This window comes from Caretta caretta, chromosome 3, assembly GCF_965140235.1.
Source record: "Caretta caretta isolate rCarCar2 chromosome 3, rCarCar1.hap1, whole genome shotgun sequence".
NCBI lineage: Eukaryota > Metazoa > Chordata > Testudines > Cheloniidae > Caretta > Caretta caretta.
Window position 1 is genome coordinate 159,968,498 of NC_134208.1, and position 12,390 is coordinate 159,980,887.

Below are 12,390 nucleotides of genomic sequence, written 5' to 3' on the forward strand. Positions count from 1 at the left end.
AAGAAAGGTCATCTCTTGCTCTAGCAATTGATGGTGAGGGATCCCTGAAAAGGGAAGGGGAGGGGAGAAAAGTAGTAGGGATAGATTTGAAATGGATAGTGTAACCAGAAATTATGGCTTCCAAAACCCATATGCCTCATGTTATATGCTGTCAGGACTCACAGCCTGCAACAGAGGTAGTCTACAGGCAGTGTCATCAGTGCAACTGGCCTGAAGCAGGCTTCCTGATTAGCCATGCAACCTGACTGGCTGCAGAGGCCAGCAGTCTGGCTCTTAAGCTAGCAGCAGCTCACTGGCTTCTCAATGCACACTATGCTTGCTCTTGCGTTACTCTGTTCCTGCTTTGCCCCCTGCCTTGCCTCTGTCTTGCCCCTGCCTTGAACCCCACCTTGTCTGATACCTTGCTTGCTCCAGTTCCTGACCTCTGTTTATGACTCTTGACTCTGGCTCCTTACTACGGACTCTGGCTCAACCCTTGGCTTTGGTACCCAGTTCCTGCCTTCCGGTTTGACCCTTGGCTTTGCTTCCCAATGACTGATTATGGCTCTGACCCCAGGCACTAGGCTTGCTGCCACTGGCCAGATCACCCTCATCTCAGTCAGCTAACATATGCTTCCATGCATCCTGAAAAAGGGAAAGGAGGCATCCAAAAGGAGAGAGGAGGGTAAGACCTTGTCAGCTGGATGGTTGAGACTCTTGACCAAGCCATCAAAACTGTCACTTGGAGGAGAATATGTAGCTAAAGGTGGTTTCTTTTTTGGTCTCTTGGCCGGGGGTTCAGAGGGTCTACGATATGTTGAATACGGAGCTGGACATGCTCATTGCACCATCTGAGAACTACTAAATCTCCTTTTTATTTACAGGAATGTAAATCCCTAGGGATTGCAGCATGACTCTTGAGTCTTTTTAAGTGTGGAGAGCATGGGCAAAAAGAGAAGAACAACCCCCGCCATCTCTGCTGATCCACCATGTAGGTCGGGGAACAACCCAGAGACCTCCCCTCTGGTGGAATCCACAATCCAGGTCAACTCCTCCTGTGTCTGATTAGGAGTTGGGAGGTCTGGGGGGGAATGCGGGCCCGCCCTCTACTCCGGGTTTCAGCCCAGGGCCCTGTGGATTGCAGCTGTCTAGAGTGCCTCCTGTAATAACTGCGTGACAGCTACAACTCCCTGGGCTACTTCCCCATAGCCTCCTCCCAACACCTTCTTTATCCTCACCACAAGACCTTCCTCCTGGTGTCTGATAACGCTTGTACTCCTCAGTCCTCCAGCAGCACATCCTCTCACTCCCAGCTCCTTACGTGCCTCTCCCTAACTGAAGTGAGGTCCTTTTTAAACCCAGGTGCCCTGATTAGCCAGCCTGTCCTAATTGATTCTAGCAGCTTCTTCTTAATTGGCCCTAGGTGTCCTAATTAGCCAGCCTGCCTTAACTGGTTCCAGCAAGTTCCTGCTTGTTCTGGAACTGCCTCTGTTACCATACCCAGGGAACAGGGATCTACTTGATCTGGGTCTAATATATCTGCCTCCTATCACTCTTCTGTAACCATCTGGCCTGACCCTGTCACACTAGGCAAAAAGCTCCGGCAAACAATCCCTCGAGGGGGAGGCACAAAGGAGAAGGGGCTTAACCCCTGGTTATTAATTGCACTTGTTCATTAACAATACGCATTGCTGTTTTGCAAAGCTGATGCTTCCTTTTGCCTTTCGGGACTGTGGTCTCTCACTCCCAGCTCCTTACATGCCCCCCTACTAACTGATAGGAGGTCCTTTTTAAATCAGGTGTGCTAATTAGCCTGCCTGCCACAATTGATTCTAGAAAGTTCTTAATTGACTCCAGGTGTCTTGATTAGCTTACCTGTCTTAATTGGTTCTAGCACCTTCCTGATTGCTCTAGGGCAGTCCCTGCTCTGGTCACTCAGGGAACAGAAAACTATTCATCCAGTGGATAGTATATTTGTCTTCTACCAGACTCCTGTACCCCACTGGTCTGGGTCTGTCACAACAGCTTTGAAACTTTACTATGCAGAAGAAAAATGTTGCTTTCCCTTTTTTTTTTATAAAGTAGTTTACATTTAACACAGTACTGTACTGTATTTTTGTGTCTCTCTGCTGCTGCCTAATTGTGTACTTTCAGTTCCAAATGAGGTATGTGGTTAACTGATTAGTTTATAATTCTGAGGTTCCACAGTATGACCAAAAAGACTGAGCCTCTTGTGGTCCTTCCTGAGTGGGGTGGACTTTGAATTATATTGTCTGCCTCCACTACCATCACAGAAGATTAGCTTGGTAGGAGCTTAAGGTTCCAGAGATACCTGAAAGTTAAGACAACATACGCATGCTAGCCACTGATTTTCATCAGCGAAATAGCATGTGAAGTGGAAGGAGTACAGAGAAAATAGAAATTCCAATTCCATACCTGGAACGTAATATGTTTTATTTGCCCTCTTGCAGGTAGGCACTATGGCAGCAGTGGTTTGCCAAACTGTCTTACCAGACTCCATAAGAGCTTCAGTGACTGAAATAGGATTCTTCATAGATGCTGAAGTGCGTAAAATATCTAGGAGTTTATGGTGGGACTCTTGAATCTCCTCCAATGGAATCTGTAGTGTCAGCAATCTGCTCCATCAGTTCGTGAAACTGCCTTAAGTCATCCACCACAGAAGGTAGTGGAGGCATGAGAGCTACATAAGGAGATGAGGAAATATTATCCTTATTAGTCCTGATCTCTTCCTCTAGCATAGGCGGTGGTAAAGAGGATTGAGGAGAATGGGCTCTTTTCTGCTCCCTCTGGAGTTGCAAGGACCTTGATATACACTTTTGGTGGTAGAATTCCCACAGGTGCCAGCAAGGCCCAAATGTCATAGGTGGAAGCAGCTATCTGTGTACCTGCCATGTGGGTGTCACTTGAGGTCTATCCTCCTTTAATATATCAGTATAGGAGGTACGGCGATGTGACCTAGAATCAGTAGGAGAAATTTGCACCAAAATTTGAGAGTCTGATGAGTCCTTTTCTACATATTCTAAATGGGGAGACAGCTGTTTGGCTTCTAGAGTAGATAAGGGCCAGTATGATACTCTGGGTGACAGAGAGAGCAGTGAGTGGGAGAGTCTTGACATTGACAAACCTTCAGTTGTTAAGAGAGGAGACTCTGGCTCAGAAGATATTTTCAGATCTATAGGGTACCATAACTCTTGCAGTTCTGATGGTATCAAAGATTGAGTCGAGTGGGAACCTGTGGGACAGTTTTGGTACTGATGCAGCTGGTACCAAGCGCTTGGAATGGGATGCCCTCAGTACTGTAGGTAGGTGAGCAGTCTTTGGTCCTATTGATTTTCTTGTTATAGGTACCGAGTGTTGTTCAGGGATAGGCCTGTTTTTTTCAACCCTGTCTCTGTTGCTCTAGGTACAGGTATCCAAACCCATTACCAAGTCTATCTTAGATGTCTGACTACTCTTTGCCTTTGCAGTACCAGTCTCACTTGGAGCAGGCACTGAACTCCCCTTGGGACCTGAGATCTCTGTAGCCTTCTCGTAAGATGGTGACCAGATTTTTATTGAGATTTATTCCTTACCTACTTCTGCTTAGAGACAGATGTAGATGAGGACTTCAGTACTGTAAATGTACTTGGTGCTGCGGTACCGCCTATCTCTCCACTGGTCTCCAGTGACTGAGATGTTGATGTGGACAGAGCACTAGTTGTATTGGGAAGTCTATGTATAGGAAGGTCCTCTGCTTCTGGATCCAAAGCTGGATGTAAAGATTGCTCCATCTCTAGTAGTTTAAACTTAATTTCTCTTTTTGGGGAGGAGGAGGGGGAACACCTAGCCTTGAAGGAAGTGCTGATTCTGTCTTGGGCCAAAGGCAGTTGAGAAAGAACTGAGGGTGGTTTACCTCATATAACTTCAGTGTAGAGCATGAGGTTGTGTGGGCACAAACGTGTGCAGAATGGGCACTGCTACCAAAAATCTCTGATCAAAGGCTAAGGGCACAAGTGCACCCACTGAAGTGGAGCACCCAGAGGGACACTACTTGAAGAACCGTGGGATCTGTTGGAGGTGGGAAGATTAAAGCAAAATAAACAAACAAATAAATACTCTTTGGGCTAGATTCCAGGCTTGCTGTTATTCAGCCACTCAAACCTACCATTTACTTCACCTTCAGACCAGGAGGAATTGGCCTTATGCAGTTACTTGTGATAGGAGATAAAATATACTTCTACCATGTATAAATTTATATACAAATATATAATAGCACTCTGCTCAGGAAAGTAACATACACAAATCCGAGAGTCCAGCTATTCCCTTAGATTTGTGATTCTTGTGCCAACTGAGATAACTTGTTATATGTGTGGGAGCTGGAGATCCTGCAAACTAGAGTCATATGCAGTTGAAGAACTAGTGGCTTCAATCTCAACAGTGATGAAGCAGTAGTCTATTTCAAATTTTAACTTTGGAGTGAGGTGGGGAGCTTTTCAATTTCTACCTTTAGATTTACTAATTTACATTTATTGTGTTTGGTTTTCAAAAATATTTACCAAATGCAAGAAATGACAACTGCCAAAAAATGTTAACTGTAAGCAAGCCCACTATGCATATGTTTAGCTCCATATCAAGGGTTACTGCCTCGTGTAAAACACAGCACATGCAGAAAACATGCACATCACATATGACCAGATATATTAATGCATTTCTGACTTCTCCATTGTATTTGCTGCTTGAGCTCAGGACTTGCTACCCTTCAGAGGAACTTCTCTGAACACAGCAATAAGCCACAAAGTATTTTACCTGTAGGATTGGGTCATAAGTATATTTGATAGGATCTTCAACCCCACCCCGTCCTCTCTACACAAGGTAAATGGACCAAAGAAGATTAAAGGGGCTTAAAAAGTCCCCATTCAGTCTGTGAGAAGATTCCTTTAGTACAAGAATTAAGGAACAAAGCTGTAAGGTTTCCTTCGAAAACCCCCCTCAACAAGCTTTGGTGTAGGAGCATGTCAGGGGCAGGGCCACAGCACAGAGTACTACCAAGATTCTGGGCAGTGCAATAGCCCATAGGAAAGCCCCAGAAGGTTGCCGTAATTTAGGCGGGCCCCCGGGGCTGCCTAAATTATGCCAATGGCCACTCCAACAGAGGGGCACAGGACCACCAGAGCACAAAGCCACCTTAGCTCCACTCCCCCTGGGTTGAGAGTTCTGCAGCACAAATTTCATTCATTAAATATAATTAAACACAGCAGCTTGAAGATTTAAAAGCAGAGCTACTTTTGGAACCAGCAATATTTGCATCTAAAACAGGGTCATTGATTTTTTTTTTTTGAGGCTTCCAAATTTGTGGGACAGTCCCAAATTTTATGTGTGATTAGGATCTGCAGATCTCTGATGGCCAAATCTTGATCCCATTATAGTCAAGGCAAAGCTTTTACTGATTTCAGTCAGAATAAAATTTGGCCAAAAGAGCATCAATTGACATTTTGCTAGCTATCCTCCTTGATGGGAAAGAAGAGGATTATTGCACTAAAAGGAGAAGTTTTGGGGGAAGAGAGCCCAAATAATAGCTTGCCAGCCTCTCAAAACCCTACAGCTGGCCCACTTTAGAAGTCAACATTAGGTCATGCAAGACTGTAACATATTCCTTATAATCATTAAAATAACAACTGAACTCACAGTGTAAGCGTCCTGGATTCTTGTAGCTGCATCAGTGTTTGACTCCTTTTTTTTAGATTTTTTTGTTGAATATTTTGCAAATGTTCGAACTGCTGATGCCAATAATCCATCAGACCACTCCATAGTGTTAGGATCAGTCTGTCCATACAGCTCACCAACACTGACACACTTTGGATTTATAACAAAAGTATCCACTTTTCCTTTCTTTGGTGCATTCTGAGGTAAAGACTTTTTTTTAATTGCAGAATTTGTATTCTACTATTAGCTTAATTCTACTTCAATTATAAGGCCTTTAACCTTAATGACTAACAGATTGCAACACCATTTATACACCACAAAGGGTCAAATCTAACAATTCTTAGTGAAGCCCTGATTCAGCAAGGTACTTATGCATGTGTATAACTTTAAGCACCTGAGCAGTCCCACTGATTTAAATGGACTAACTCAAACATGCACATAAAAAGCTTGTTGCATTTCACCCTGAGTTCTTACTCAGGGCTTGTCTATATTTGAAATGCTACAGCAGCACAGCTGCACAACTGCAGCTGCACCATTGCAGTGCTTCAGTGTAGATATTCCCTACAGCAATGATTGGGGTTCTCCTGTCGGTGTAGGTAATCCACCCTCCTGAGAAGCAGTAGCTAGGTCAAAAAAATAATTCTTGACCTAGCGCTGTTTACACTGTGGGTTAGGTTGGCTTAACTACATTGCTCAGCAATGTGGATTTTCTTTTTTACATCTCTAAGCGATGTAGCTGGGTTGACCTAACTTTTCAGTGGAGACCAGGCCTCAGTCAAATCTTCCATTAGCTTCATAAGGGGATTCAGGGACCTCGGCAACAAGGTCTGAAATGCACCACAAGTGTGTTTAATTTACATTCAAACAGCATAAAGAAGCTTTATTGAGTTTCTAAACACAGTAAGTCTGATATTAGAAAAGCCACATTATCAATCTGAGTTTTTCTATTGAAGATTAATTTAGGATTAATTTAATTTTGATATGGTGGAAATGTGAGCATAAAATATTCTAACCTTCATTATAGTAGAGCTTCAAAATAACACAACACTGGACAACAAAGTATGACATTTATTTTCACACTCAGTATGTTGATTAGAATTTATATTTGTTTTCTTATTCAAAAGTAGAGCTAGGTAGTGCAATGGGTTAATGAACTAGCCATAGACTCTAGAGGCCTGGTTTCATAACTTGTTACATGTAATAAGTGAAAAATAAATATGTGGTCTATACCTAGTTCCTACTTGACATTTGCCTTTGCAAAACCAACACACAATTCTAGTAGTCTAGGACTGAAACAGCTAGACCTGTTGCAGACTTAAAGTATGTGGGAAAGCTTGCACAACCACTGCTGATACATTAGTCTGTCAGGTCTGTGAGAACCAAACATCCATAGAAATTTTAAAAAGAAAAAAATTGTTCTTTAATGGAAGAATATAAAGAAAAGCCTTGCTTACTCACCTTTCATAACTGTTGTTCTTTGAGATGTTTTGGTGGGATAACTCACATGACTGGAATGCTGTGATGGATGGATATAAACAGGAAGGACAGGCGGGGCAGAAAAGGTGGGGGAATTGCATTCTTTGTAAGAGAGCAGTATGACTGCTCAGAGCTCCAGTATGAAACTGCAGAAAAACCTGAGAGTCTCTGGATTCAGTTTAGAAGTGTGAGCAACAAGTGTGATGTTGTGGTGGGAGTCTACTATGGACCGCCAGACCAGCGGGATGAGGTGGACGAGGCTTTCTTCAGGCAACTAACAGAAGTTACTAGATCACAGGCCCTGGTTCTCATGGGGGACTTCAATCACCCCAATATCTGCTGGGAGGGCAATACAGCAGTGCACAGACAACCCAGGAAGTTTTTGGAAAGTGTAGGGGACAATTTCCTGGTGCAAGTGCTGGAGGAACCAACTAGGGGCAGAGCTCTTCTTGACCTGCTGCTCACAAAACAGGAAGAATTAGTAGGGGAAGTAAAAGTGGATGGGAACCTGGGAGGCAGTGACCATGAGCTAGTCGAGTTCAGGATCCTGACACAAAGAAGAAAGGAGAGCAGCAGAATATGGATCCTGGACTTCAGAAAAGCAGACTTTGACTCCCTCAGGGAACTGATGGGCAAGATCCCCTGGGAGAACGACATGAGGGGGAAAGGAGTCCAGGAGAGCTGGCTGTATTTTAAAGAATCCTTACTGAGGTTGCAGGAACAAACCATCCCGATGTGTAGAAAGAATAGTAAATATGGCAGGCGACCAGCTTGGCTTAACAGTGAAATCCTTGCTGATCATAAACACAAAAAAAGAAGCTTCCACAAGAAGTGGAAGTTTGGACAAATGACCAGGAAGCAGTGTAAAAATATTGCTCAGGCATGTAGGAGTGAAATTAGGAAGGCCAAATCACACTTGGAGTTGCAGCTAGCAAGGGATGTTAAGAGTAACAAGAAGGGTTTCTACAGGTATGTTAGCAACAAGAAGGTGGTCAAGGAAAGTATGGGCCCCTTACTGAATGGGGGAAGCAACCTAGTGACAGAGGATGTGGAAAAAGCTAATGTACTCAATGCTTTTTTTGCCTCCGTCTTCATGAACACGGTCAGCTCCCAGACTACTGCACTGGGCAGCACAGTACGGGGAGGAGGTGACCAGCCCTCTGTGGAGAAAGAAGTGGTTCAGGACTATTTAGAAAATCTGGATGAGCACAAGTCCGTGGGGCTGGACACACTGCATCCGAGGGTGCTAAAGAGTTGGCGGATATGATTGCAGAGCCATTGGCCATTATATTTGAAAACTCATGGTGATCGGGGGAGGTTCTGGATGACTGGAAAAAGGCTAATGTAGTGCCCATCTTTAAAAAAGGGAAGGAGGATGATCTGGGGAACTACAGGTTAATCAGCCTCACCTCAGTCCCTGGAAAGATCGTGGAGCAGGTCCTCAAGGAATCGATTTTGAAGCACTTAGAGGAGAGGAAAGTGGTCAGGAACAGTCAGCATGGATTAACCAAGGGCAAGTCATGCCTGACTAACCTAATTGCCTTCTATGATGAGATAACTGGCTCTGTGGATGAGGGGAAAGCAGTGGACATGTTATTACTGGACTTTAGCAAAGCTTTTAGCATGGTCTTCCACAGTATTGTTGCCAGCAAGTTAAAGTAGTATGGGCTGGATGAATGGACTATAAGGTGGATAGAAAGCTGGCTTGATCATCAGGCTCAACGGGTAGTGATCAATGGCTCCATGTCTAGTTGGAAACTGGTATTAAGCGGCGTACCCCAGGATCAGTCCTGGGGCTGGTTTTGTTCAATATCTCCATTAATGATCTGAAGGATGGCGTGGATTGCACTCTCAGCAAGTTTGCAGATGACACTAAACTGGGAGGAGTGGTAGATACGCTGGAGGATAGAGATAGGATACAGAGGGACCGAGACACATTAGAGGATTGGGCCAAAAGAAATCTGATGAGGTTCAACAAGGACAAGTGCAGAGTCCTGCACTTAGGACGGAAGAATCCCATGCATTGCTACAGACTAGGGAGCAAGTGGCTAGGCAGCAGTTCTGCAGAAAAGAATGTAGGGGTTACAGTGGACAGAAGCTGGATATGAATCAACAGTGTGCCCTTGTTGCCAAGAAGGCTTACGGCATTTTGGGCTGTATAAGTAGGAGCATTGCCATCAGATTGAGGGACATGATCATTCCCCTCTGTTAGGCATAGGTGAGGACTCATCTGGAGTACTGTATCCAGTTTTGGGCCCCACACTACAAGAAGGATGTGGAAAAATTGGAAAGAGTCCAGCGGAGGGCAACAAAAATGATTAGGGGGCTGGAGCACATGATTTATGAGGAGAGGCTGAGGGAACTGGGATTATTTAGTCTGCAGAAGAGAAGGATGAGGGGAGGATTTGATAGCTGCTTTCAACTACCTGAAAGGGGGTTCCAAAGAGGATGGATCTAGACTGTTCTCACTGGTACAAGATGACAGAAAAAGGACGAATGGTCTCAAGTTGCAGTGGGGGAGGTTTAGGTTGGATATTAGGAAAAACTTTCACTAGGAGGGTGGTGAAGCACTGGAATGCATTACCTAGGGAGGTGGTGGAATCTCCTTCCTTAGAGGTTTTTAAGGTCAGGCTTGACAAAGCCCTGGCTGGGATGATTTAGCTGGGGATTGGTTGCTTTGAGCAGGGGGTTGGACTAGATGACCTCCTGAGGTCCCTTCCAACCCTGATATTCTATGTGTTGCTCATGTCCATTCCATTGTAGGTGTATGTGTTCACCACATCCACCAGTGCTGGAAGTTTTCCCCTCAGTGGCATCCATAGGGGACTGGCTCTGGTGCTTTCTGGAATGGCACGCACATGTGCCGGTATAAGGGGCACAGCTGGCCTCCACTTCAGTTCCTTCTTGCTGGAACTCCAACAGAGGGGAAGGAGAGTGGGTCATGGAATGGACATGAGCAACGCATATTGAACAACAACAGTTGTGAAAGGTAATCGTTTTTTCTTCTTTGAGTGCTTGCTCATGTCCATTCCATTGTAGGTGACTCCCAAGTAGTACCTCCTGAGGCGGGTAGAGTTAATGGAGTGTCAACGGCAACACAGCTCTGCCAAAGCCAGCATCATATCTGGCCTGCTGGGTGATGGCATAGTGCATCTTGAAGGTGTATACCAATGATCATGTCGTAGCTCTGCAGATGTCCTGGATGGGGACATGCGACAGGAAAGCAGCCGATGATGCCTTAGCTCTTGTGGAATGAGCTGTCATTATTGGGAGGGCACAGCCTGTTCCATCTATTAGCAAGTTTGGATGCATGTAGTGATTCAGGATGAAATCCTCTGAAAAGACACTGGGAGGCCCTTCATCCTGTCAGCCACCGCAATGAAGAGTTGAGTAGATCAGTGGAAGGGCTCGGTGAGCTCCAGGTAGAAGGCCAGGGCATGCCTGATATCTAGGGTGTGCAGATGCCTCTCCTCATGGGACGTGTGAGGCTTTGGACAGAATACCAGGAGGAAGATATCCTGATTGACATTCAACTGCGATACCACCTTTGGCAGGAAGGCTGAATGGGGACGCAGTTTTACCTTCTCCTGGTAGAACACCGTGTATGGGGGCTCTAAGAGCTTTAATTTCAGAGACTTGCCTCATCAATGTAATAACTACAAGGAATGAGATCTTCCACGATAGGTGTGAAAGAGAGCACGAAGCCAGAGGCTTGAAGGGAAGGCCAATGAGCCTGGAGAGGACCAGGTTGAGATCCCATTGGGGAACTGGATCCCAAAGCAGCGTGAAAAGTGTTAAGGCCTCTCAGAAACCTGACTGTCATCTCATGTCAGAATACTGATCGACCCTGGATGCGAGGGCGGAAGGCCGATATGATCGTCAAGTGCACCCTGATCGATGAAAAGGCAAGACCCTGGTGCTTTAAAGTGAAGAGGTAATCCAGGATGGATTGTAGAGACGACTGGACCAGAAAGATATTCTGCTCCGACACCCTGCAGGAGAAGCGCTTCCACTTTGCCAGGTAAGTCACTCTGGTGGAGGCCTTTCTGCTTTCTGAAAGAATCTGCCAGACCTGACTAGAGCAGGCTTGTTCTTCAAGATTCAGCCACGCAGCATCCACGCTGTGAGGTGCAGAGAGGCGAGGTTCGGGTGCAGTAATTGTCCATGATCCTGAGAGAGCAGGTCCGAGCAGTTGGAAAGTGTCCACGGGGCTACTACCACTAAGTCCATGAGTGTGCCGAACCAATGCTGGCAAAGCCAACCTGGGGCTATCATAATGACTCCCGTCTTGTCTTGACCTTCAAGAGGACTTTGCTGATCAGTGATATTGGCAAGAAGGTATACATCAGGTCGCCCGTCCATGACAGGAGAAAGGCATTGAATAACGAGCCACTGTTGAGACCCTGCAGAGAGCAGAACTGGTGACATTTTCTGTTCTGTCTGGTGGTGAATAGGTCTACTTGGGGAGCTCTCCACTTCTGGAAGAGCATCTTGACGACCTCCACGTGGAGGGACGAAGCATGGTGAGAGAAAAAAAGGACCCGCTGAGGCGATCCACCAGTGTGTCCCAGACGCCAGGGAAGTTGGAGGCTTCCAGGTGGATAGCATGTTGGATATAGAAGTCCCTTCCTGACAAAGGGCCTATGATCGAGCTCCCCCGTCTGTTGACATAGAACATAGAGGCTGTGTTGTCTGTCAATACCTGCACTACACAACCAGACAGATGGGGAAGGAACACTACACAAGCCAGGCGGATGGCCCTGAACTCTCTGATGTTTATGTGCAACGACAACGCCTCTTGACACCATAGACCATGAGTTCTGAGTGTACTGAGGCTCCCCTACCGAGGTCGAAAGCATCCGACACCAGGGACACTGTAGGTTGTGGAGTCGCAAATGGAACACTTTCCAACACCAAATCCAGGTTGGACAACCATTGCAGGGCAGTGAGTAACCGTGGCGGGATAGTGAGGAGCTTGCCAAGTGATGCCAGCCACATCTGGAGGGGTCTGAGTCATAGTCTTGCATGCTGAACAACGTAAGTGCATGCCACCATGTATCCTAGCAGCCTGAGACAGAGCTGGGCTGTAGTGAGCGGGTGGGTGGTGACTTGGGCAATCAGATCTGATATTGCCCCAAACCTGGCTTTTGGCAGGAATGCTCTGGCTTGGGAAGAGTCGAAGACTGGTCTGATAAACTATCTTCTGCACCAGGACCAATGTTGATTTTTGTT

General features: G+C 45.7%; 1 protein-coding gene across 1 annotated transcript in view; it reads right to left on the reverse strand.

Annotated features, from left to right (window-relative positions):
• Positions 1-12,390, reverse strand: part of DNAH14 (dynein axonemal heavy chain 14) — a 485,531-nt gene that overhangs the window by 239,792 nt on the left and 233,349 nt on the right. The window contains exon 39 of the mRNA XM_048843312.2: positions 5,665-5,880. Within this exon, the coding sequence (XP_048699269.2) occupies positions 5,665-5,880 (216 nt within the window). The remainder of the gene's footprint in view (positions 1-5,664; positions 5,881-12,390) is intronic.